General features: G+C 35.6%; 1 protein-coding gene and 2 non-coding genes across 3 annotated transcripts; all 3 read right to left on the bottom strand.

The window, feature by feature from the left end:
* Positions 1-4,223: 4,223 nt before the first annotated feature.
* Positions 4,224-4,295, bottom strand: TRNAQ-UUG (transfer RNA glutamine (anticodon UUG)). The gene has a single exon. It is a non-coding gene; the product is annotated as a tRNA-Gln (tRNA).
* Positions 4,296-9,011: 4,716 nt separating this feature from the next.
* Positions 9,012-14,448, bottom strand: LOC143233527 (uncharacterized). Its single transcript, XM_076469837.1, has 4 exons — positions 14,313-14,448; positions 12,487-12,752; positions 11,263-11,493; positions 9,012-9,473 (listed from the first exon to the last, which is right to left on the bottom strand). Exons 1-4 carry the CDS (start codon positions 14,443-14,445, stop codon positions 9,012-9,014), a joined length of 1,092 nt encoding a protein of 363 aa, XP_076325952.1. The 5' UTR covers positions 14,446-14,448.
* A 10,170-nt stretch (positions 14,449-24,618) lies between these two features.
* On the bottom strand, positions 24,619-24,690 carry TRNAQ-CUG (transfer RNA glutamine (anticodon CUG)). Its single transcript has one exon. It is a non-coding gene; the product is annotated as a tRNA-Gln (tRNA).
* Between the last annotated feature and the right edge of the window lie 751 nt (positions 24,691-25,441).

The raw sequence follows: 25,441 nt of genomic DNA, 5'->3' as shown, positions 1-25,441 counted from the left end.
TGGAAATTTGTGTCACGAGATATACATGTTCATGCGTATTATATAAAGTTGGTGAAATTCGTGTTTACAAAGTATCTATCATATAATGTGTGTGTAAGTAAACACTACTTATCACTGTATATGTGATATGTTACAAGTGTCACTAACAGTCACAAGTGTTCACTGTGTAAATAAATATCCCAGCTACACTGATGAAATTACACTGATTTTGTACAAATCATTTAAATGATACGGGTCTTGGGTTCGCGTTACGCGATACGTAAAACTAAATATGATAAGCACAGTTACAGGAAATAATAGTGATGAGCTAAGAGTCTGCCAGACCTAGCATGGACTAGTAGTCAGAGAAAACTGTGGGTTCCGAGTTAGAATCCTCCAGACCTAGCATGGACTAGTAGCCAGAGAAAACTGTGGATTCCGAGTTAGAATCCTGTCACCGAACATGATCGTCCCTTTTAGCCGTGAAGTTATTAATGTGACGATCAATCCTACTTTAGAAAGAAGTACAAAGGTTTATTACAGGCAGTGTTGCCTAACCACTTTTCCCTCTATCCCATCACTCCTAAATTAGGGACGGCTAGCGGAGATAGCCCTCGTGTAGCTTTGCCATAGATAATTATTGTTTCTCACTAAAACTGGTTATTTTGTAGTGTACGACTAAATATAGTAATATTTATTACCTATGAATAGTTATATTCAAATACTGTTAGCAGAAAAGGAACACCACATAATGCCCTACTAGGTGTGTAATCTTAATATTTGTAATTAGAGTTAGTAACTATTCCAAATACAGGATCACAAATGGTAAGTTGTTTGTCTGTCTGTTTTTGAATTTCGCGCAAAACTACACAAGGGCTATCTGCGCTAGCCGTCCCTAATTTAGCAATGTAAGACTAGAGGGAAGGCAACTGGTCATCACCACACACCGCCAACTCTTGGACTACTATTTTTACCAACGAATAGTGGGATTGACCGTCACATAACGCTCCCAAGGCTGAATGGGCGAGCATGTTTGGTGTGACGGGGTTCCGAACCAGCGACCCTCGCAAATCGGGTCGAGCGCCTTAACCACCTGGTCATGCCGGGCGTAGGTAAATTGTTAGGTAATGAAGTGCCACAAGTTCTTAATGTATATCTGTAACTGGAGTTTGTAATCTTCCAATTATATACGTTATTATACTGTACAAGTTGTATAATATTTCCAGTTGAAAATATTATCGAAACTTTGGGACTACAGTTACTGTACGACATGATCAGAATTACTGCATATCAAGCTATATATACTTCTTAACTTACGTCGCTGATTTTAAGACTAAAATTTGCCTTCATTCTAAAAACAATCTCGTAGAAATAAACAAGTTACCAGAATCACTCTCCTGGATGTTTTCCTTCCGATACTTGTCATCTGATGTACTAGTGGCAACAGATAAGGCTTCTTGAAATGTTGTAGTCGCCACCGGTTCTTGGACATTTTGAACTTCACGCTCTGATGGGAAAGGCTTAAAAAAGTCCGTTTTGGCGGTGGAATTGAAATCTTCTTTTACTGTTTGCTTTTCCTGTTCTTCTGATTGGATGGAGTTCACTTGCGTACTCTGCTTTTCCAACATCTCAGATTGAGCCGAGTTGTTACCTGATGACTTTGGAGAAGTAATTGGGTTGAGTCCAACAGCAATATTAACAGGAGTGTGATTTCTGTTGGCTTGTGTCTGTGTGATATTCGTTTGAGAAGGCAAAGACTGACGAAGTCCTACAGATGTATGGCTCATAGAATATGGATGGAATGTTGCTTCTTGTGAACTAAACCTTTTCTGAGTCATTTTTGCACATCAGATGCAGAGCTTATCAACAGAATTTGTGGCTGAGCGAATTTTTGTCGAATAATTCTCTCTGGACCAACAACCTGGGGTCTTAAGGTCTGATGTGGTTCTAGTGTGGTCATCAGATTCGGGTTTTTAACAATCTGAAAAGGTCTAAGACGTGCCGATAAAATTTGAGAGGATGTCTGCTGTAGAGATGAGTTCCACGAGCCGAAAGAAGCTACAGTGGACTGAGAACACCCTTCTGGACCACCAGCCACTCCTGCATGACCAAGGCAGCTTCCTTGAGCAGCATTTGATAAATTGTGTTTGGCCAAGTGGTTCCACGAATGGACCTGCTGAGGTAAAATTAACTGATATCTTTCCTGCAAAAGCTCTTTGACTGTTTTGGCTCTCTTTTGTCGAGGTGCATCAAAACTGTTAATTGCTTGTGGTACAACTGGGCGAAGAAAACAAGCTATCTCTGGTAGGGAGTTAGTAATTGTTGTTTTGTGAGGTTCATGGTTACCCAACAGAAGCTCTTCAAGTCTAGACTTTGGTTTTTCAGTTAGAGAGGTCTCACTCAACGTTTCACAGGTATTCATATGGTGTGAACTGCCTATATTACTTGATAGATTGATAATAGAGGGGAAGATGTATACTGAAGATTTTGGCTGCTTCATTACAACAATGGTTTAGACTTTCTTCTTTTGAATTATTAGCATTAAAGGGTTGAGCTTGTCGAGACTGAGATTCGAGCCCACTGGATCGTAGGAATTTTCCTTCTGAGTTAGAACTACCACCTATATCACAATTTTCCAAAACAGTTTCATTTGCTTTTCCTACTTTTTTTAGAGAATGGGCAGACAAATGCAGACCATAAGTGTTAATATTTTTTTGCTCATTAATTTTATCTGCAATACTATTAATGTCAATGTGAGACTGTACTCCATTGTCCCGATGATTCTCCTTCTGTTGTCCAGCGTAGTCCAGGAATGAAAACTCGTGATCTGAGACATTTTTTTCAAACTGCTGTTTACGAGTATGGATACAATACTCTTGATCACATGGCATTGTTGCAAGACTAGAAGGTAAAAGAAATACAGAAGCTAACGACGGCAGAGGCCTAATACCATAAGCTGGAGTTGTGGTCATCACTGGCGGTTCTGATCCAGTTGGAGAAGATAATGGTGAAAACGGAAATCTAGAAAATGGGTCAGCTGCTTGGTTATCAGGAGTTCGCAAGGAGGTATTCCACTGGTAATTGTCCCCTTCCGCTCGCTTATAAAATGATGGCGGTGTTAATTGAGGATCAGGGATTGAGTATATCCTCCTAGGGTTGGTCATTTCAGACATACCATTGGACAAAAACAAGGCATTTGTATTAAGTTGAAAGGCCATACAAAGATCGCATGTACAAAAAGAAGAATACCTAAATGAATTTGTAGCTGCTGATTGATTGTGTTGAGTCCCAGGTGACATCGATATATAACTATAGCCAAAGGGCTGCCAAAAATTACAACTTTCTCTCAAAATATCTGAAAAATCTGGAAGGTAATTTACATAATGAGTCTGTCCAGAACTGTTTCCATCTAAACTTTGCAAACTATCAATTCCATTTGTTGTTGTACTTCTCCAAACATGGACAAAATAAAACCTTCATTTTCTGGTTCTTCGATATGCACTTCAAGCATCGATTCAGTAAATTCAGGTGGAGATGAACAGCTCACGGAATTGGTGCAACTCTGGGAAGACGATGGTTGGTTTTCAGTAACGTACAAACGAGCAGATTCGCTACTCGGTTCACTAGATGGAGAAAATGTATTATCAGTTGATATACGAATTTAAAATGGACTTCTTCACGAGCTTTCTACGTATATTCGTATATTTTCACTTGTGTATTTCTTTTTACCACTTCGGATCTTTTAGAAGCTGGCGGTAAAGATGAGTTTAGTAGAATTAAATGATTGTGTTGTGTAAACGTGTCTCGAAAATTACGTTAAGTGTTAAAAACCTTTTGCTGCTTAACAAATTTCTCTTCTCAAATTTGGCTCTATTCAATTTAATGGCGTTTACAGAAATGAAAAACACACCAAAATAAAATGAAAAATATCTTTTCGTACTTATGAACTGTTTCAATATTGTGTTCAAGAGATTCTTCGTAACATATACTGTAAAACGCTTGAAAAACCCTACTTAAAATGCTTGTAGGAAACACAAGAAACATACAAAGCGAAAGCAATTACAATCCTATGTAAGACTGGTAGGTATCTTTCATGCTTTTCTATAATGGGTTTTCACCAGTTGTAATTTTAAATACCGGATTTGAGTTTATTCTCCTAAATCTCTTCCTTATGTATTATTGCTTGGAGAAGAAAAAAAAAACATACAAAATTTGGATTTTGAAGACATACGTTAAATAACGGTAGGTTCCACCGAGATTTGAACTCGGATCGCTGGATTCAAAGTCCAGAGTGCTAACCATTACACCATGGAACCTATTAATTGTCTATTCTAATACAAAACAATTGTACGCAGAGAAAATTAATCTTGCATCTTGTGGATTACGATACAGTCAATCTATTGTTATTTAATAATTATGAACAATATACTTTTTCTTTTGGAATTTAGCACAAAGCTATTCGAGGGCTATATGTGCTAGCCGTCCCTAATTTTGCAGTAAAAGACTAGAAGGAAGGCAGCTAATTATCACTACCCACCGCCAACTCTTGAGCTACTCTTTTACGAACGAATAGTGGAATTCACTATTACGCCCCCAAGGCTAGGAGGGTGGAGCATATTTGGCGCGACGCAGATGCGAACCAGCGACCCTCAGACTACGAGTCGAATGTTTTAACCCACCTGGCAATGTCATGCTCTACAGAACGTTAAAGCTGATTTTCTTTAACAATATAAAATGAAACATATGAAAAACGAATATTTCTTTCGCATTAACCACATCTGCCTCCTGATTGCAAATCTCCGAAATCTTAAAACTCTAGATTCCGTTTTACATACCCGTCGTGGGCAATTTTGTTGCTTTGTGCTTCATAGCGAACAATCAAATGAACAACATCTGCATACGTGCAACATTCCATCTCGAAACACATAGGTTGTTTTCTGACTTCACTGTCATAATTTGCAATTATTCCTTAAGCCTACGCCACTGCTGGAAGGTTCAATAAAATAAATATTATGTTATTATCTAACATAAATTATATAAAGACAAAAGAGAGAACGTCCATTATATCAGTTTTTGTTGGTTTATATTTCTATATACAACAGATTCTTTCATTTTACGATCTAAGAAACTGATGCCTCTACTGAGTACTTTACACGTAACTGGGCAATCCGTCTTTCGTATATCACAATTCTCGTTGTCATTTATTGCACGTCTGCTTTGTCTATATCCTGCAAATATTCAATTATAAGTTTTTCAAAGGGTTTCCCAGATTCTACATTGCAGATAACATTATATTTTACGTATTCTAAAGAGTATATGATATCCTTTGTTAAACATTTTCCTCTCGTATTTGACGAGTTAACAAAACCCAAGTCTCACATTTCACACTTCTTTTTTATTCCCGTTTACCTCCTTAGAAGAACGGTCAGCCGACTAAAGCAGATTATTTTATGTCCAGTTTAGCATTTACGAATACTTTGTTTTTTCGGTATCACAAAGAATAACTCTTCAACGTTTACGTGATTTTCTCAATACATTTAGATTCAATCATTTGTTTTTCGTAAACAAACGAGGATATTGATCTGTTATTAGCGAAATGAAACCAATAATAAAATACGTTTCTCTAAATGTAACTTGAATTTAATGAAAAAATACACACACACAAAGATCAACTGTCCTGCATTCACGACAATCCACGTAATTTTTACGTCATTTAACACGTTCCGGATTAGCCATCTATAAACTTGAAGAGAAGTAAATGTGTAAAAAACCATTAAACGACACTTTTATTAATGATATCGGCATTAAATGGACGATGATTTATTTCTCTGTGTCAGTTCCACAGTAACAGTAGACACCCACGTAAGTAATCTTTTTTAATCTATAATCTTCCATTACATTACTGGCAAGAAGAATAGTTCATTATAGCACTGGTCTTGCTATTGTATTGTTAGTTCATATACGAATTTAAAATGGACTTCTTCACGAACGTTCTAAATATATATGCGTATATTTTCACTGATGTATTTGTATTTACCTCTTCGGGCTACTCTTTTTACGAACGAATAGTGGAATTCACTATTACGCCCCCTTTTCTAAGGCTAGGAGGGTGGAGCATATTTGGCGCGAGAGGATGCGAATCCGCGACCGTCAGACTACGAGTCGAAAATTAATCTTGCATCTTGTGGATTAAGAAACAGTCTATCTATTGTTATTCAATAATTGTGAACAATATATTTTTATCAATTATATACGTATTGGTGAGATCACTGCAATAATTAACCCCTTTCGGATTTATCGAAAATTTACCTTTAATATTGTCAAATCAGCAAAATACAGTTCATGTTATCTTCAAACATCCAGCATTTCTTCATGCTTCGCGAAAAGCTTCTCGAAGGCTATCTATGCTAACCGTCCCTAATTTAGCAGTGTGAGACTAGAGAGCAGTCAGCTAGTTATCACCTCCAATCCCCAGCTCTTGGCCTACTTTTTTACCAACCAATAGTGGGATTAACCGTAACATTAGAACGCCCCCCACTGTTTGGTGGGGCGAGCATGTTTGGTGCGACCGGGATTAGATCTCGCATCCCTCAGACTACGAGTCGAATGTTTTAAACCACCTAGTGATGCCAGGACTTCTGGAAAGAGCTATCGTTTGCAACTTCAATAGTTTGTATTAATGTTTCATCCAGTTTACGAATTGACTGTAAAACTTCTATTGCCGTTTAACACAATCATAACTTAAATGTTGTTTGTAGTTAAACACAAAGGAATGTTTGTGCTCTGCCCACCAAGGGTATCGAAACAGAATTTTTAACATCACAAGTCCGCAATATGTCCAGGGTTGCTGATGAAGGGTAGAATACATCAGAACGACGCTTAGTAATTAGAGGTAAATTAAACTTAACTTTAATTTATCTTTAAAGTGTATAAGAAATCACCATAGGCTTATGTATTTACACTATTAAAAGGGAGGTTACAAAACTGATGTAATATAACCAATCAAATTGTTGAATATCTAGCATCTGAATAAAGTATTCAATGGCACATCATAGTCAATTATATTCCTAATCCAAATCAGATCTGTGAGAGCAATATGTCGGTAAAAAACAACACGCTTTTAGTTTCTCGAATTACGAAAACGATGGTTAAAAGTATTGTAGAACACTGGTTTAGGGTTAGTTTAAAAGACGATAATGGCCGATTCACCTTGAGTTATTAAATTTCATTCTTTGTAAGTGATTTAAGTAAAATTATTCACCAAAAATTGACCAAAATCATACGAAAGATAAACAAAACCGACAAAACAAAATTAAAAGCGTTATCATTCGTAGTAGCTTATCCTTCTATATTCAGCTTACGAAAAGTTTTACCACATATTCTGCTGGTGTTGTTTGTTTATTGTATTCTTTTTCGTTACAACAACAAAACATTTTATTAACAGTATGGACAAACATCTGTTGTGGCTCCATCTGTGTTGTTAGAAGAAATTAACAGTTTTTAAATTATCAAACAAAACACACTTAAATTTTAAAACAATACGTGGCACAATGAAACTAAATAAACAAACTTAACTAAAAATCTACTGTTACACATTACTAACAATAAACTTATTTATATAAATACTGCACTTTTGCTCCTGAAGTTTACAGTTAAACCAAAGTCGGAAAAGAAAAACAAAGTGTCGTTAGCATTTCACAACTTATACCACGATCTGGATTTTCGTTTTTTGTGTGCGTTTTTTTTAATCGTGTGCTTAACTTCTTATGACATAGTAGAATAGATACGCTTTGATATCTTCGTACAATGTCAACGTTTTTTTTACCACACAATACGCTGAAACGTAACGTAAAATTAATTATACAACAACTCGCCTCTCTTGCCAAGGAGCTCTCATAGGCTTTATCAATGACGTAACATTTAAAATATAAATTTCAAGTAATACTAAGAAAAACACTCAACTGTATAGTTTATGCTATACATCTAGAATAAACCTTTATAAAGGAATCAGAAACTCAATTAGCCTGTTCCAAATTACCTAATAAACAGAACATGTCAAAACATTTTAACACCGTACACTTTTATCGTCTGTAAAAACGAAATCGACATCAAATGTTTTTTTTTCTCTTTTTATGTGTGAAAGGTGTAGTATACTATATAACAACAATTACATATTTTGTTTTCCACAATGATAACAAACGTATTGTTCTCCAAGCAGTAACAAACGTTTGAGATTGGCTCGTATTAATTTGTCCTGAAATTTCAAAAGTTTAAAAATAGATACCATAAACAATGGCTCGCCTTTTCATCTATAAGTTAAAGATAACTCGACCAACAGGTTTTTTATTCTTGCTGGTCGCGCCCTCTGCTGAAAAAATACTTTAATGAGTTAACAGAAATCACGTACAAACAAATATATATATATATATGGATTGGATAACGTGTATAAAAAAAATACGTTTGCACTTAAACTCCAGATTATAATATTAGGTTTAACATTACTTGCGTCTTCCAACAAGTTTAAAACAAACTTACGACACAAACACTTATAATAAAGTTTTGTTTTACTTTCTGGAGAAATGCGACGAAACACTAAATCAAAACTAGAAAACTTAAGTCATTAACGATAGTAGTTCTGTGTTGTAAAAACTGAAAACTGAACTATTAATACTTCTTTCTTCTGTCTTGTAAGAAAGTTATATTACTATCATCCTAGCATTCCGGAACTGTCGTTGAATGCACGACTTCACTTCCGTTACTCCAGAGATTGATAAACATCTGTGATGTCGACATCACAAGTGGACCAACAAGAGAAACAATGGCGTAAGAGATGGCATTGACGAAGAGACCAGTCAAAATCTCGAGGAAACAATGAATGTGTAAGAAATGAAAATAATTAACTGACCGCGGATGATCTTGCAGGAGGCAAAGTCTGGTCCGAGGATAATGGTGGATGACCCACCGATGATTTTAGGGGTGATAAGTTAACTGAAGGTGATTTTGCTGTCAAAACTGAAGCCAACAGTGGTGTTTTAGTAGACGAAGAAAGGGTTAACTGTGATTTTGGGAAGACGCTGACGAAAGAGACGAGGGTATTTTAGAATTTGATGACAAAGTAACCAATACTGGTCCCGAGTAAGCCAACGATGAAGTTGGTCTAGAGGAAGCTGACAAAGTGATGACCTGGGGTCTTTGTGATGACGACGAAACAGATGATGGTATTTTGACGTAGAAGATGGAAGAGCAAACAAAGACCTCGAACTTGAGGATGTCAGAGGTACCTTGACAGATACTTCCGAGGCAGAATAACTGATACTAGTTGAGAGCTCATCAGACACTGCTGTGTCTCGTCGTGACACTTCCGTCCTGTTTTCGTCTTCAGGCGTTTGTAGCACGTCAGACGAAGAAGATAAATCAAAATCAGTACTACTCGAGACATCGCAATTGGGGCACTGGTCACTGTCCATACCTTTTATGTAGCACTTGTTGCAATGCTAAGAGAGAAAACAGCTTTAAAAGGTAACACGTATGATGTAATTCGATCGCATAATAAAGCAACGGTTTGATACAATAAACGTCAAGCTCGTAACTGCAACCACCTTCAGGATATATAAACAGTAAGAGAAAGAAAGTGGTTAACTTACGTCATTCGACGCACCACAGAATAACTAATTTACATCACAGAATGTGCTACCACCGAAACTATTAACAGAACTACATTACTACTACAAGACGTTTATAACTTTGTTTTTGAATATAGCACAAAGCTACTCGAGGTCTATCTGCGCTAGCCGTTCCTATTTTAGTAGTGTAAGACTAGAGGGAAGGCAGCGAGTCATCATCAACTACAGCCAACTATTGGGCTGCTCTTACCAACGAATAGTGGGATTGACCCTCACCTTATAACGCCCCCACGGCTGAAGGGGCGAGCATGTTTGGTGCAATCCAGATATATATGTAATTTATGTATTTTTTAAAATGTATTTAGAACTAGTCTGTGCAACTCAACGCCTTACATATGAATTTTCTGTAATGTTTACAAACATTAAATATAACAAAGCTCCCTGGCACGTTTACGGACGTAAAACACTAAAAATACCGGATTCGATTCCCTGCAGTGGACAGAGCGCACATAGCCTACTGTGTAGTTTTGCGATCATAACAACAAACAATATTATTATTTATGATTTACCAAAGCATCTTTTAGAATTTTCACACTAGCTACACACAACTTACCCAAAGTTTCAAGCTGATAGAGTAGGAGGAAGGCAGCTAGTCAACAACACCCGCCGTAAACTCTTAGGCTACTCCTATTTAACCAAACAATGGTATTCAACCATCACTCTTATAACGCATCCACGGCTCCAACATGCTTAAACATAACGTACGTTGGTTTAGATGTGTTAAAAGACATCTCTTCATTCACCTCTATTAATTTACTATATTTCCAGATGGTTATTTTTTGGATCAATTAGTTTTTGTTAAACTACCACCAGTCACTTAGAAAATAACAGCGAAATGCCATCTCAGTATAAAATCTGTTTTCACACCTGATTTTTTCATTTGTTACAGTTGTCACTAGTTCTTTCTCTCTCTTACTGATGTGACTTATAATCAATTATTAATATTCACGTAAAAATAAATTTAAAAGGTACAATTCGATTTAGATTTCACAGCTAGATTATTCGATATAGTACAATTAAGACCGATAGATTATTCTAGGTTTACGATGAATTTTAGTTTCAATATTTATTGATACGACTGTTTCTTTAATAGCCTTGTAAAAAAAATAAAACTTAGAATAACATACTTTATAATCAAATTTCTCCCTTGGCGTGTTTCTCTCATAACAAAGCCACATCGGGCTATTCTTCTGAGCCCACCAAGGGGAATCGAACCCTGATTTAAGGGTTGTAGACTTACCGCAGTATTAGTGGAAGGCTCTTTCCCTTGGCACACACACGGATATGCTTATGATGCTAGCATTCGTAGTTTTGAGTGTGTAACAAGTCTGTCTCTCAGTGGTTCAGAACTTAAAACTTACAATGTTATAATTTGGGGGTTCAATTCTTGCAGATGGGAACAACACAGAATGTCACTCATGTTTGCAGCTTTGTGCTCAAACAAAACTATATATGAAGTTATAAAGAAAAACTGATAACCTAAAGTATGTTGATCTAAGGTGTTAGGTAAGCTTTCGTGTCTCATCCACAAGCACAAAACTCTCTTCTTTAAGAAACCAACATACTGTACGATAGTAAAGACAACAAAATTATGACATACCATACAATGTTTCTCGTCCATTACACAACATTTCATGCACGTGTTGCAGTGGTTACGTGGGTTTACAGACTCTTCACACACGTAGCCTCGACACCAAGAGAACTGTAACTTCTTCCGACAGTTCCCATTTGGGCAGTCCCTTAACCCAGGGACAACGTCCAATAAGGTGGCTATGTATCCACAGCAAGGCAGGACAACCGTTCCTAGCAGGTAACGCCTCAAATTTGTGACCTGAGGGAAAAAAGAAACAAAAAAACAAATTAACAAAACAGCGAACACAAATCTCACGTCACAAACCAAAATAAATAGGACTTGTAAAAAAATCTTGAATATAACAATTTCTACACTCAATAAAAAAAACAAAACTGTTGATACCACATTAGGTTCATTGCAATGATTGACTCTTAACTTCTACACACACACACACACACACTTCATCTAAATCGATGCTATCATCATACAAACTATGCAGTCTTACAAGAAAATTCAAATTTAATCTTGACTTTTAAATATCCAGTGTTTACCAAGAGTTGTCTTAATATTCATGACTTTATAGTTATTTAAAAAACCCACGAATCTAGGGTTTGTCCTCTCTGTGGTGGATGATAGTTTGGTCAGTTTGTTTTCTCAATAGCCCCCCCATGTTGGTCTTGACCAGCAGTTAGAATGATATGGATGATACAAACTTTATTTAATTTCTAGTCAGTCTGTCTTCTTCATAGCCACCTGTTGGTCTTGACCAGCAGTTGGAATGATATGGATATTACAAACTTTATTTAATTTCTGGTCAGTCTGTCTTCTCGATAGCCGCCTGTTGGTCGACCAGTGGTTAGAAGGATATGAATGTTACTTTATCTAATTATGATCATATTACACACACATGTATAGTTATGTTAAATGTTGGTTACCATCATATTAGCATTTCAATCAGTTGACATAACACCCAACCATGAGAAGGCTTGATGTTTAATCAGTAAATAAAAAGTGCATTATCAAATGATAGTGCCATATTAGGGTGCACTACATAAACTTCTAGTCACTAAAACATTTATTACTCGTAAATCGTGAGTAGTCCATTTCTTTTGGTCATTTAAAACTTTTATTAACCAAATACCATAAAATTTCCACATTTTCAGAACTACTTACTGGTTTCTACATATTCTTTCAAAAAACATATAAAAAAATGAAAGTATGCAACAAGGGGCAGTTTGAATAATTGCGTACCTTGTAGACGTTGTAAAGAAGACAAGGGTCACTAATGACCTTTTCCAGATCAATCTCCATAGATTCCAGGACATTGAGTGGATTATCACAATCTCCACACATGCAAGAAAGCATCGAACACTTTCTGATCATTTTGGCACAGGAACAACGACCCGTTCGACAACTTATACGACAGGAACACGTGGTTGGAGAATACAATGACTTGACATCTGGAGGAGCTTGGAGCATTTCCAATAGAGTTTTGTTCCTACTGTCTTCCAGAGGTTCTAAATAAATAATACAACATAAATATTTGAAGTATAACAGTAAACAAAACATTAAGTTACTGCTTAAATAAATTTATTAAAAAGTCAACAATCTATTCGATGAAAAATATTCAAAACAAGAATTTCTTCAGAAAATAACGTTTCTGATCTATGTTCCTGTAACATTTACTCTAAAACAGCAAATATTGCTACATGACTGTTATCTAAATTCCAGTGCTGAATGTGTCCCTAAGTAGCTCAAGAAGTAACCATGAGGAATTGTTACAACTCGGGATTCAATCCCTGCAACATAAAGACAGCACTAAAACATTAATTTTTCAAAAACAGTTTGTAATAAGGGATAAAACTAGTATAAGATGGTATAACATACCTACAACTGGATTAATGTATTTTGTTCAATGCATCAAGCGCAACATTAAATCAATAAGTACTGTCATAATACTGGTTGAAAGAAATAAAACAAAAATTATCAAATTTCACAAGGTTATTCATGTCAGTAAATTTACTCAGTCCACGTCATGTGAAGCATTATCTGTAATGTCTATCTTGTGTAGAAGTGCATGAATGCGAATCTAGAAAAACACAACAGATGCCACGAGTGCATCAACCATGCATTAACAGTACCATACTGAAGTGGATCGATTATAATTTGCATAATTCTTATCCATATGAAATAGTCTTCGCTGGGTCCATATCTTGACTACATGTTCCAGTGTCAGAGTACCATTAACTTTTCTAATCCACATACCATAAAATCATCTCGGAAACATTGCCAGAAGTATAAGAATCAGCATCTCTAAGTGGGTAAATGTTCAAAGTAAAGAAACAAAGGTCATCTTCAGGCAGTTTTGGAAAGTCTAAAACGACGTCATGAACTTCAGTCTGTCTTCCCCACAATGCCTTTTTGTGACTTAGTCTTTGGGACTCTGTGAAGCAGTCTGTTGAAGTTTTGACAGTTCGATATCAGAGTTCTGCACGAGATTAGATCAAAGATTTTAATGTAATAACCAAAGAAAGAAATCTGTATGTCAGTGAGGAACATTCACAGTAGTTGCCACTGCTTGGTGTGACCATCGACTGTTGCAAACACCAATGCACTTCAGTAACAGACTTTTATAACTTAGATTCTTCAACTGCGCATTGCCTGCATTTTTGAAAAATATAAAACTGACATTCAAAACCACAGCCTGAAACAGCAATATCATGTAGTTGCATCCAACACTGAATCTTTAACATTCTGATGAAATACTGCAGCAGCAATATGTGGTCAAATACATCAAAAGGGTTTGACCTCCCAAGTCCAAACTGTAATTAAAACTCAAACTGGTCAAGAGATGACAGAGCTATGGGCTAAAAGTTAATAAATTTCAGAAACTCAGAGCCATCTACGAGGATAAAAGGAACAACAAAGAAACAAGCTACAAAGTAAAACTGATACCGAGTACCTTGGTGAAAGAAGGATCTAAAAATGTCCAAATAATTTTATCTTTCTTGCTTTTCTTTTATATAATTTAGTTGTTTCATTCTTTCCTGTCCGATTAGACAGATGAAAACACTCACTTTTAGCACACCGTCGTTTTGCTATGGGTTCTGTATCTGGTTCAGGCAGAGGGAGCTCTCCCAAGAAGGAACGTCCCTCTAGCGGCAGTTCTGTAAGATATTTGAATCGAGTGTCGAAGTGCCACAGATACATCTTCATTTTTTGCAGCTTGGTAATGACGTAGTGTTATCTGGAATAAAGTTAAACTTCATACAAATGAACATCAACCAACTTTATAACCTGCTTAACTCTACGAAATACACTGTTTATATGGCATATTTTATCTAAATCCATCGTGTGCTTGTTACTGTACATTTCTTAGTACGTATATAACTCGTTCAAGTTGACGACAATCAAATCCTAATGTTAGTTATTTTTAAATGCACATCACTAAAGGTTAATATTACTAACCATATAACTGATACATCACTCAAAATCTCGTTTTTCTTAAACCACAAAGTTGATAATTGTGAAAAACTTAGAAAAAATGTAGAAACTAGAGAATAATATAAGTAAAATAACTTCACCAACCTTATGCAATGGACACGACTTAATTTATCCATCTGTAACGTCTACCAGTTTGGAGGTATCGTATAAGTTAGCCGACGCAATAATTCCGACCCTCTGGTGGCGAACTCCAAGAAACATGGCCGGCTCTCGATCGACCAAGAGCTTAACTACATCACCTTCACACCTCATGGCCGTCACTGTCATAAATGGCACGACGATGCACGTCATTTTCTTAGTTCTTAAGTGTCCTGGTGATTCGAACTCGTACACGAACTTCCTAAAAAGTCCAACATCACGAATAAGAAGATGATTGGCTAAAATCAACACTAACTGTATAGTAAACTGCGATCGTAAACTGCACAATAACGTTATATATAATTTATATGAAATACAAAATCATACACTGCCGTAAAGAGTACAAAAATATTTATATTGACGTCACGTAAACCACATAAACAGATATAGCATCACCTGCAACATGTACGGTTACTTCCAACAATGTAGAAAAAAAATAATGGTCATTTTGCTAGACACAGTGTCTCCCCCAAACTGTTTGTTGTGAATTTCCCACAAAGCTACTCGAGGGCTATCTGTGCTAGCCATCCCTAATTTAGCAGTGTAAGACTAGAGAGAAGGCAGCTAGTCATCACCACCCACCGCCAACTGTTGGGCTACTCTTTTACAAACGAATAGTGGGATTGACCGTCACATTATAATGCCCCCACGGTTTGGTGCGACGGGGATGCGAACCCGCGACCCTCAGACTACGAGTCGCACGCCTTAACACGTTTGACCATGCCGGGCCCAACCCAAACTGTGTCGTAGCATGTTTGCAATCACCAAGTAATTTATATTTAATAATGTAAATTTATTATGTTTCAAATTTTTAAATTTTGTTTCTTCGATACACACAGCATAACAGTAATGTGTGCCTATCCTAGTCATGAGGGTGCCACCAAGCTTGTCACATGGCCTAATGGCTGAAAACGTTCTGGAAGCACGGGTCCGGAAAACAGGGTTTATGGCGTCCTGTAGAGCATGCATTATAATAATGATACGTCAATACTAAAGGCTTAAGCTAACTTCACCGTACAGAACATAAAACACAACAATACTAGTTTTTAGCTAATGTTATAACATATTTTAACACCACAATACCGTGTTTCTCCGATAATTAGACCTACCCATAAAATAAGACCTAGTGTGATTTTTGGGGATAGTTTTAATATAAGCCCTACCCTTAAAATAAGCCCTAGTTAAGAGTGGCAGGAAGAGGAAAGAAATAAAAAAATAATTTATTAATTAGTTTAATAGTTAGTTAATTAGTTTGTTTAAGTATTAATCAGTTAGTTTAATAGTTTAATAATAGTTTATTTTAAATGGTTAGTTTAATACTTTTACTTTGTAACTTCATTTTTTAATATATCAAAATAAGACATCCCCCGAAAATAAGCCCTAGTGTCATATTTTGGAGTGAAAATTAATATAAGCCCTGTCTTATTTTCGGAGAAACACGGTAGTCTCCAAACAACTGAGAGATTCTCAATTATATAAACTTTATCATGGAATGGTTTGATTCAAAATATTTCTCTACCGTTTATATTTATTCTAGCGGATTTCGAAAACTGGAATTAACAAAACGTACCTTTTACTGAAAATCACCTTTAGTTTGTTGTAATTCTTTCCTTCCGGTTTATGGACCTGAAAGTAAAACAAGACACAAGCTATTGAAGTTCTCAACAGTGAATGTTCTTACCAGCTTCAATCATTTTGTGTGTGTGTGTGTGTGTGTGTGTGTATCACTAATTAAACTGTAGAAACATGCTATTCCCGTTGTACGTGTGGTTCATGTTGTCATCCAATAGAAACTAACGCATCATTGTAAATATAACACACTCAGACACATAGATGGCGTAAACAAAAATTTTATTTGTGGCAAGTTGGCAAAGCTTACACCTAAATCAGGCCCGACTACAACATAAAATTATAACACTGCTGTAATAACACTAATAAAACATTACACTAATTATGGCGAACCTGTGGCACGCGAAAAAAAGTTTGCTAGCACGCAGCATGCAGTGCCACCTTTTAATTTTTCAAACTCTAACCCATAATAAATAAATTATACATATATAACGATTATCATTATTGCCACATGCAGCAATGAATGATTGTTTTCCAACCCAAAAGCAGTGAGAAATGTTCACAGAAGACGTCTCACCCTCTCTTGGCGCAAGCTTTGCTGTTGCGGAAACATGCGACGTCAACACGTTTTGAATTCCTCGCAGGTCCAATGTACACAACAGTACTTGAGTGAAAATAGAAGTAAACCATTGGTATTGGCTTCACTCTGCTTATATTTTTCTTCTGTTGTTTGCAAATGAATAATGGATATTTAGTGATAATAAGAGTAAATATAAATTTATTTTTTTGCAGTAATAAATAATAATGTTAAAATTATGTTATTTGGCGTAGCATGTGCATATTATTGATCAGATAGTTATAATTTATTTTTATATCAATGACATAACTTTCACCTGTTATGTTACGGTAAGTTAAGTTATTGTATTTAAGTAATTGTCGAGATATTTTAAATTGTATTTACCCTTTTCAAGTTGTCAGAATGCCAGCTCAACAAGCAAAGAAACAAAAATGTTCAGCTGGAAGGTTTCTCGTTTTGATTTGAATTCAGCACAAGGCTTCAGTTTGGGCTCTCTGTGCTTTGCCAACCTCGGGTATCGAAACCAGGATTTTAGCGGTATGAGTCCGCAGACATACCGCTGTTGCACTGGGGGGACTTAAATGGAAGGAGCAGCAGCAGCAGTTTTTCAGTAATCGTGGACTGAAACATTTGATCAAAAGGGTGATGAAACACTATACATCTTATATTATGAAACAGTGGTAGGAGGACTTCCTCTGTAAAGCGGTATTATGAAACTGTTCATTAAAAGCTTTGTGATAAGAGTGAGCAAAACAAAAACAACACCTTTCTCAAGAAGTCAGTAACAACAACATGGAGTCAAATGTTTTCAAGAAATTTGTTTCAGGTAGTTTAAACTTGGTTGTTTCTAGTTTTAAGATTTTAAAGATTACTGCTCAACATGGAAAACTACTTATTGATGGTGAGTATGTTAAATAATCATGGATAGAATGTACTCCTTTCCTTTTTAACAGTTTTCCAGAAAAAGAAAAAATCATTCAGCACGTTAAGGAATTACCAATAAGTAGAAACACAGTAAAGGATAGAATATTACAGATGGAAACAGAATTACCAGTGAGTAGAAACACAGTAAAGGATAGAATATTACACATGGAAACAGAATTACCAGTGAGTAGAAATACAGTAAAGGATAGAATATTACAGATAGAAACAAACATAGCAGAATCACCAGTGAGTGGAAACACAGTAAAGGATAGAATATTACAGATGGAAACAGAATTACCAGTGAGTAGAAACACAGTAAAGGATAGAATATTACAGATGGAAACAGAATTACCAGTGAGTAGAAACACAGTAAAGGATAGAATATTACAGATGGAAACAAACATAGCAAAGTTACAAGTGAGTAGAAACACGGTAAAGGATAGAATATTACAGATGGAAACAAACATAGCAGAATTACCAGTGAGTAGAAACACAGTAAAGGATAGAATATTACAGATGGGAACAAACATAGCAAAGTTACAAGTGAGTAGAAACACGGTAAAGGATAGAATATTACAGATGGAAACAAACATAGCAGAATTACCAGTGAGTAGAAACACAGTAAAGGATAGAATATTACAGATGGAAACAGAATTACCAGTGAGTAGAAACACAGTAAAGGATAGAATATTACAGATGGAAACAGAATTACCAGTGAGTAGAAACACAGTAAAGGATAGAATATTACAGATGGAAACAAACATAGCAAATACCAGTGAGTAGAAACACAGTAAAGGATAGAATATTACAGATGGAAACATAGCAGAATTACCAGTGAGTAGAAACACAGTAAAGGATAGAATATTACAGATGGAAACAAACATAGCAGAGTTACAAGTGAGTAGAAACACGGTAAAGGATAGAATATTACAGATGGAAACAAACATAGCAGAGATACAAGTGAGTAGAAACACAGTAAAGGATAGAATATTACAGATGGAAACAAACATAGCAGTATCACCAGTGAGTAGAAACACAGTAAAGGACAGAATATTACAGATGGAAACAGAATTACCAGTGAGTAGAAACACAGTAAAGGATAGAATATTACAGATGGAAACAGAATTACCAGTGAGTAGAAACACAGTAAAGGATAGAATATTACAGATGGAAACATAGAATTACCAGTGAGTAGAAACACAGTAAAGGATAGAATATTACAGATGGAAACAGAATTACCAGTGAGTAGAAACACAGTAAAGGATAGAATATTACAGATGGAAACAGAATTACCAGTGAGTAGAAACACAGTAAAGGATAGAATATTACAGATGGAAACAAACATAGCAATTACCAGTGAGTAGAAACACAGTAAAGGATAGAATATTACAGATGGGAACAAACATAGCAAAGTTACAAGTGAGTAGAAACACGGTAAAGGATAGAATATTACAGATGGAAACAAACATAGCAGAATTACCAGTGAGTAGAAACACAGTAAAGGATAGAATATTACAGATAGAAACAGAATTACCAGTGAGTGGAAACACAGTAAAGGATAGAATATTACAGATAGAAACAGAATTACCAGTGAGTAGAAACACAGTAAAGGATAGAATATTACAGATGGGAACAAACATAGCAGAATCACCAGTGAGTAGAAACACAGTAAAGGATAGAATATTACAGATGGGAACAAACATAGCAGAATCACCAGTGAGTAGAAACACAGTAAAGGACAGAATATTACAGATGGAAACAAACATAGCAGAGTTACAAGTGAGTAGAAACACGGTAAAGGATAGAATATTACAGATGGAAACAAACATAGCAGAGATACAAGTGAGTAGAAACATGGTAAAGGATAGAATATTACAGATGGGAACAAACATAGCAGTATCACCAGTGAGTAGAAACACAGTAAAGGACAGAATATTACAGATAGAAACAGAATTACCTGTGAGTATAAACACAATAAAGGATAGAATATTACAGATGGAAACAAACATAGCAGAGTTACAAGTGAGTAGAAACACGGTAAAGGATAGAATATTACAGATGGAAACAAACATAGCAGAGTTACAAGTGAGTAGAAACACAGTAAAGGATAGAATATTACAGATGGAAACAAACATAGCAGAATCACCAGTGAGTAGAAACACAGTAAAGGACAGAATATTACAGATAGAAACAGAATTACCAGTGAGTAGAAACACAATAAAGGATAGAATATTACAGATGGAAACAAACATAGCAGAGTTACAAGTGAGTAGAAACACGGTAAAGGATAGAATATTACAGATGGAAACATAGAATTACCAGTGAGTAGAAACACAGTAGAAACACAGTAAATTACTAGGATAGAAACACAGTAAAGGATTACAGATGGAAACATAGAATTACCAGTGATGTAGAAACACAGTAGAAACACAGTAAAGGATAGAATATTACAGATGGAAACATAGAATTACCAGTGAGTAGAAACAGAATTATTACCAGTGAAATTACTAGAAACACAGTAAAGGATAGAACATTACAGATGGAAACAAACATAGAATTACCAGTGAGTAGAAATCTGTATAAATACAGTGCACTGATGGATCAGCAGGTTTTCGTCAAAGTGACACTGCACAGTTATGTAAGAGTACAATTTAATTTATGGATAATACCCTAAAACATGAACTCTTACATACAAATGTAAGTTGAGACTGGCCCAATAGACTCATAGAAATTAAAGTACCAACAAACTCGCATTTCATTTTTATTACTTCTGATCAGGATCTAAGTGATGAGTAACGGATAGAAATACTTTATACACAAGCATTATCAAAATGCCATTGGTTTCGCTAAATAGTAGATAGGGTCAGTGGGAATATCGTTAACCCAATCACGCACGTTACTAATTAGATGACAAGGCAAGATATTACTTTGATGTTAAACAAGAAATCAGACAACAAATACGAATTGTCATATTTAAAGTTCATTACATTGCCAGTGCTGTATTGTGATCGACTTAAGTTGCAAAGAGCAGCTCACAGCAAATAGCAATTGATATCTTCTTCATACTGATGATAGTCCCGTTCGATCTAATTCTTTGCTCTCATCTGGAAAATCCAAAATGGAATAATGCAACATACTTATTACCATCAATACTAAATGAATTGATTGTTATCATTAGTATACAACTAACATAAAAGTTGGTTTTAACTGAAATAAAGGAAGCACCTTTTTGGTCCATACTCAGAGATGAAGCTTTGTCATTCAAAACAGAGTTAACAGCCCTGTGCATCCACTTTGCTGATGAGAAAGACAAGGATATTTTGTTAGTTCTGTGAAACAGCTCAGACTCACTGACGAGTGTGTAAGGCATGGGATTTTACACATTAAACATTAAAAACTGCCCTGGTCATAACTATAACAGCACTTCGAATACGTCAAGTGTAATTAACGATGTTCAAACATAGGCAAGAACAGTGTACAAACTAGTAGCTTATGTTCACTGCCCGAACCATAAGCTCAATATTATCAATGCATTGCCATGCAAAAGAAAAAAAATCAATTTTACCATTTCTTCAAGTGATCAAAGCAAGCCGAACTATTAGAAAGTATTACACCTGAAGAGGGCCAACCAAGAAGCCAGTTACTGATGTGTGTAGAGTTCATTGGTGTAGGACCTAAATGTTACAGTTTACAGTCTACACAATGACGGTTAACTACACGCAAACGAAGTTGTATTTAAAAACAAAAGTGGAAGCACGTGGACTTTCAGCTTCTATGGAATCTATGACTTTGCAGCTACCTCCCTTACTGTGTACAATCTGTCTCATATTGGAGGAATCACTGTTGGACTGCAGGATTCTTCCACTGGCATCATATATGCGTAAAACCTGCAAAGTCGATGCTTAAAATCAGTAGTGTTTTTTCAGATATCAATATATATATGTACACACTGATATAGATGTACTAAGGGTGTGTGTGTGTGTGTGTGTGTGTGAATGTATTTACACAAATAAAGCTAATAGTTTTTAATGTTGACATGAATAGAGGGAATGAAAGTAATGAAAACTATACTGTTACTTAACGCGATCACATATCCTTGTCCATGCTAAAAGGTCTATGCTATTCAAGTTGATGAAATAAAAGCCACTTATACTGGAAGACACGAGAACTTTTATAAGATCTTCAACCACGTGTATGAGCCTGCCATTCGTATGGCGGAGTGTCAATGTTAAGCCTAGTCATCCGAGAATCTAGTGTGGACGACAACGACACAAAACGAACTGTTTTGTCATCTATCAAATATCACTACCGCGTTAATTTTGCACTAACTTCCGAGGACTACATCACTACCAATTTTGAGGAAAGATGCTCAGGTCTATCAAACAAATTGATATCTTTAAACAAGTAATACCCTATTAAATTAACTATTCTTCACAAGATGTAATATTGTTAGACTTAAGTTATATAAACTTGTAATACTTTTGTGTATAAATTATAAATACAAATATAATCCTTTGGCACCAATACTCACACTGCAGTTGTCTCTCGATCTGTAAGGATAGAATAAATGATGTATTCTATAACACTGAACTTCATATATCATTGTTGCACAAACTCCATAAACGCATTTCATTATTAATTTCTTTCAAGGATTAGCCCACACATGTATCAGTATTTTGGGTCTGGTCCCCTCTGTTTTAGAAGACGAAATAACTAACATTTCATCAGTGGTCACCACCTCCAAAGTTCACTGAGCAGGAGATGGTCAGGTGAAGATGGAAGCGGGTGTTTCCTTCTTGCAGTGACAGCAAAGAAAGACCCTCGTGATGCAGCATGGCCGTAAAACACTGCAAGAAAACCACTTTCTACAACATATATGCACTAATGAAGATTGCATACACCGTTCCTGTTACGTTATGTGAGGGATCCATCAACACTCTGAGCAGACTACACACTCAACCTTAATCCATTTTTGCAAACATTCAAATCCACTATGACAAGGAGGTGGATTCAGATACAACTTTGGACTTTTGAGAGAACGCATTCTCCGACCTAAGCACGAAAATCTGTTGATGCTGTTAAGTGTAAATATTTGAGTATTCCATATTACAATAAGTAATACAAGTCTGCGCACTAATGCATGTATCTATTGACTAGCATTTGTAAAACAGAATTAGTTCAATACTTAAGCCTTATGGCTTATTTATACATTTTTTTATCTGTGGATTTGATCGCCATATTTTATAATTTTAGTTTTCTGTTAGCAGAATCATATTCACAATATTCTGGGGGGATGTATTTTCAGCATCACATTTAAATTCGTTTGCAGCTAATTTAAAGTACAATTAAATTATGGTTTTATATTCATAAACATTAGTGAAAAGTGAAAACCAAATGAAGTTAATCCTCAGTATCTTAATGTAAACCATAATTTACTTTTACTTTAAATTAGCTCCAAAGGAATTTAAATATTATGCTAAAAATACATACCCAGAATATTGTGGACATGATTCTCATGGTTGAAGGGTCCAACTCCAACACACCACTGTGGCCTTGAATTTCCGTAGACAGAGGGTCTTGGGGAGGCCCTCCCAAGATCAAACAACTAGTCCATTTGGGCCAGGGTCAACTGAGTGCAAGCACAGGATGGCCTCACAACAGGTGTAATTATATTAAGCAACGTGGAAAGTTCTGAATTATGTTAAAAATTTCCAACAAACCAACTTTCACTAAATTGGTCCACCTGTTAAACAAATATTAAAATACCTTCAAAATTAACTACTCATGTAACAAATGTTTCATAATAGTATTTAAAATCTAAAATATGCAAGTTCAAAAGAATAAAACGCACTGTATAATTATATTAACATAATAAAAACAAAAATTATTTTAGAAACTAATTAATATTCCAATTAAAATTAATGACATTGTACAGAATTATAAATGAAAGATATGAACCAGTTGTAAAAAAGTTAAGAGGCAAAATTTAAATTTTAATCTTCTGTGTTAATTTGGTAATTTTATTATTATTTTTATTATTTATATTTATTATTTTCTATTTAAAAGAATTACTGTATTTAGTGTCCCCAGCATTGCCAAACTATTGTAAAAAAATGGAATATAAAAATATATTCTAATTTGCATCGATAAAAAGTCCTTATGAGCCAAATCGCATCCTAGAGCTTTCGAGAACCTCTGTAAATTAAATGATTGTGTTGTGTAAACGTGTCTCGTAAATTACGTTAAGTGTTAAAAACCTTTTGCTGCTTAACATATTTTTCCTCTCAAATTTCGCTCTATTCACTTTAATGGCGTTTACAGAAATGAAAAACAAACCAAAATAAAATAAAAAATATCTTTTCGTATTTATGAACTGTATAAATATCGTGTTCACGAGATTCTTCGTAATATATACTGTAAAAAGTTTGAAAAATCCTACTTAAAATGCTTGTAGGAAACACGAGAAACATACAAAGCGAAAGCAATTACAATCCTAGGTCAGACTGGTAGGTATCTTTCATGCTTTTCTATAATGGGTTTTCACCATTTGTAATTTTAAATACCGGATTTGAGTTTATTCTCCTAAATCTGTTCCTAAAGTATTATTGCTTGGAGAAGAAAAATAAAACATACCAAAATTTGGATATTGAAGACATACGTAGAACAACTGTAGGTTCCACCGAGATTTGAACTCGGATCGCTGGATTCAGAGTCCAGAGTGCTAACCATTACACCATGGAACCCATTAATCGTCTGTCCTAATGCAAAACAATTGTACTATATAGAGCAGAGAAAATTAATCTACCTCTTGTGGATTACGAAACAGTCAATCTATTGTTATTCAATAATTATCAACAATATATTGTTTCTTTTGGAATTTCGCACAAAGCTACTCGAGGGCTATCTGCGCTAGCCGTCCCTAATTTTGCAGTAAAAGACTAGAAAGAAGGCAGCTAGTCATCACCACCCACCGCCAACACTTGGTCTACTCTTTTACGAACGAATAGTGTAATTCACTATTACGCCCTCAAGGCTAGGAGGGTGGAGCATATTTGGCGCGACGCGGATGCAAACCCGCGACCCTCAGACTACGAGTCGAATGTTTTAACCCACCTGGCCACGTCATGCTCTACAGAACGTTAAAGCTGATTTTCTTTAAAAATATAAAATGAAACATATGAAAAACAAATATTTCTTTCGCATTAACCACATCTCCCTCCTGATTGCAAATCTCAAAACTTTATATTCCGTTTTACATACCCGTCGTGGGCAGAACAAAGACAATCAATTTTGTTCCTTTGTGCTTCATAGCGAACAATCAAATGAACAACATCTGCATACGTGCAACATTCCATCTCGAAACACATAGGTTGTTTCCTGACTTCACTGTCATAATTTGCAATTATTTCTTAAGCCTACGCCACTGCTGGAAGGTTCAATAAAATTAGAGAAACAAGAGTAAATACCACTTATGTTATTATCTAACATAAATTA

Source organism: Tachypleus tridentatus, chromosome 1 (assembly GCF_004210375.1).
Source record: "Tachypleus tridentatus isolate NWPU-2018 chromosome 1, ASM421037v1, whole genome shotgun sequence".
Classification (NCBI taxonomy): domain Eukaryota; kingdom Metazoa; phylum Arthropoda; class Merostomata; order Xiphosura; family Limulidae; genus Tachypleus; species Tachypleus tridentatus.
The sequence above is the reverse complement of the archived record's forward strand: the minus strand, read 5'-3'. Positions and strand labels throughout refer to the sequence as shown.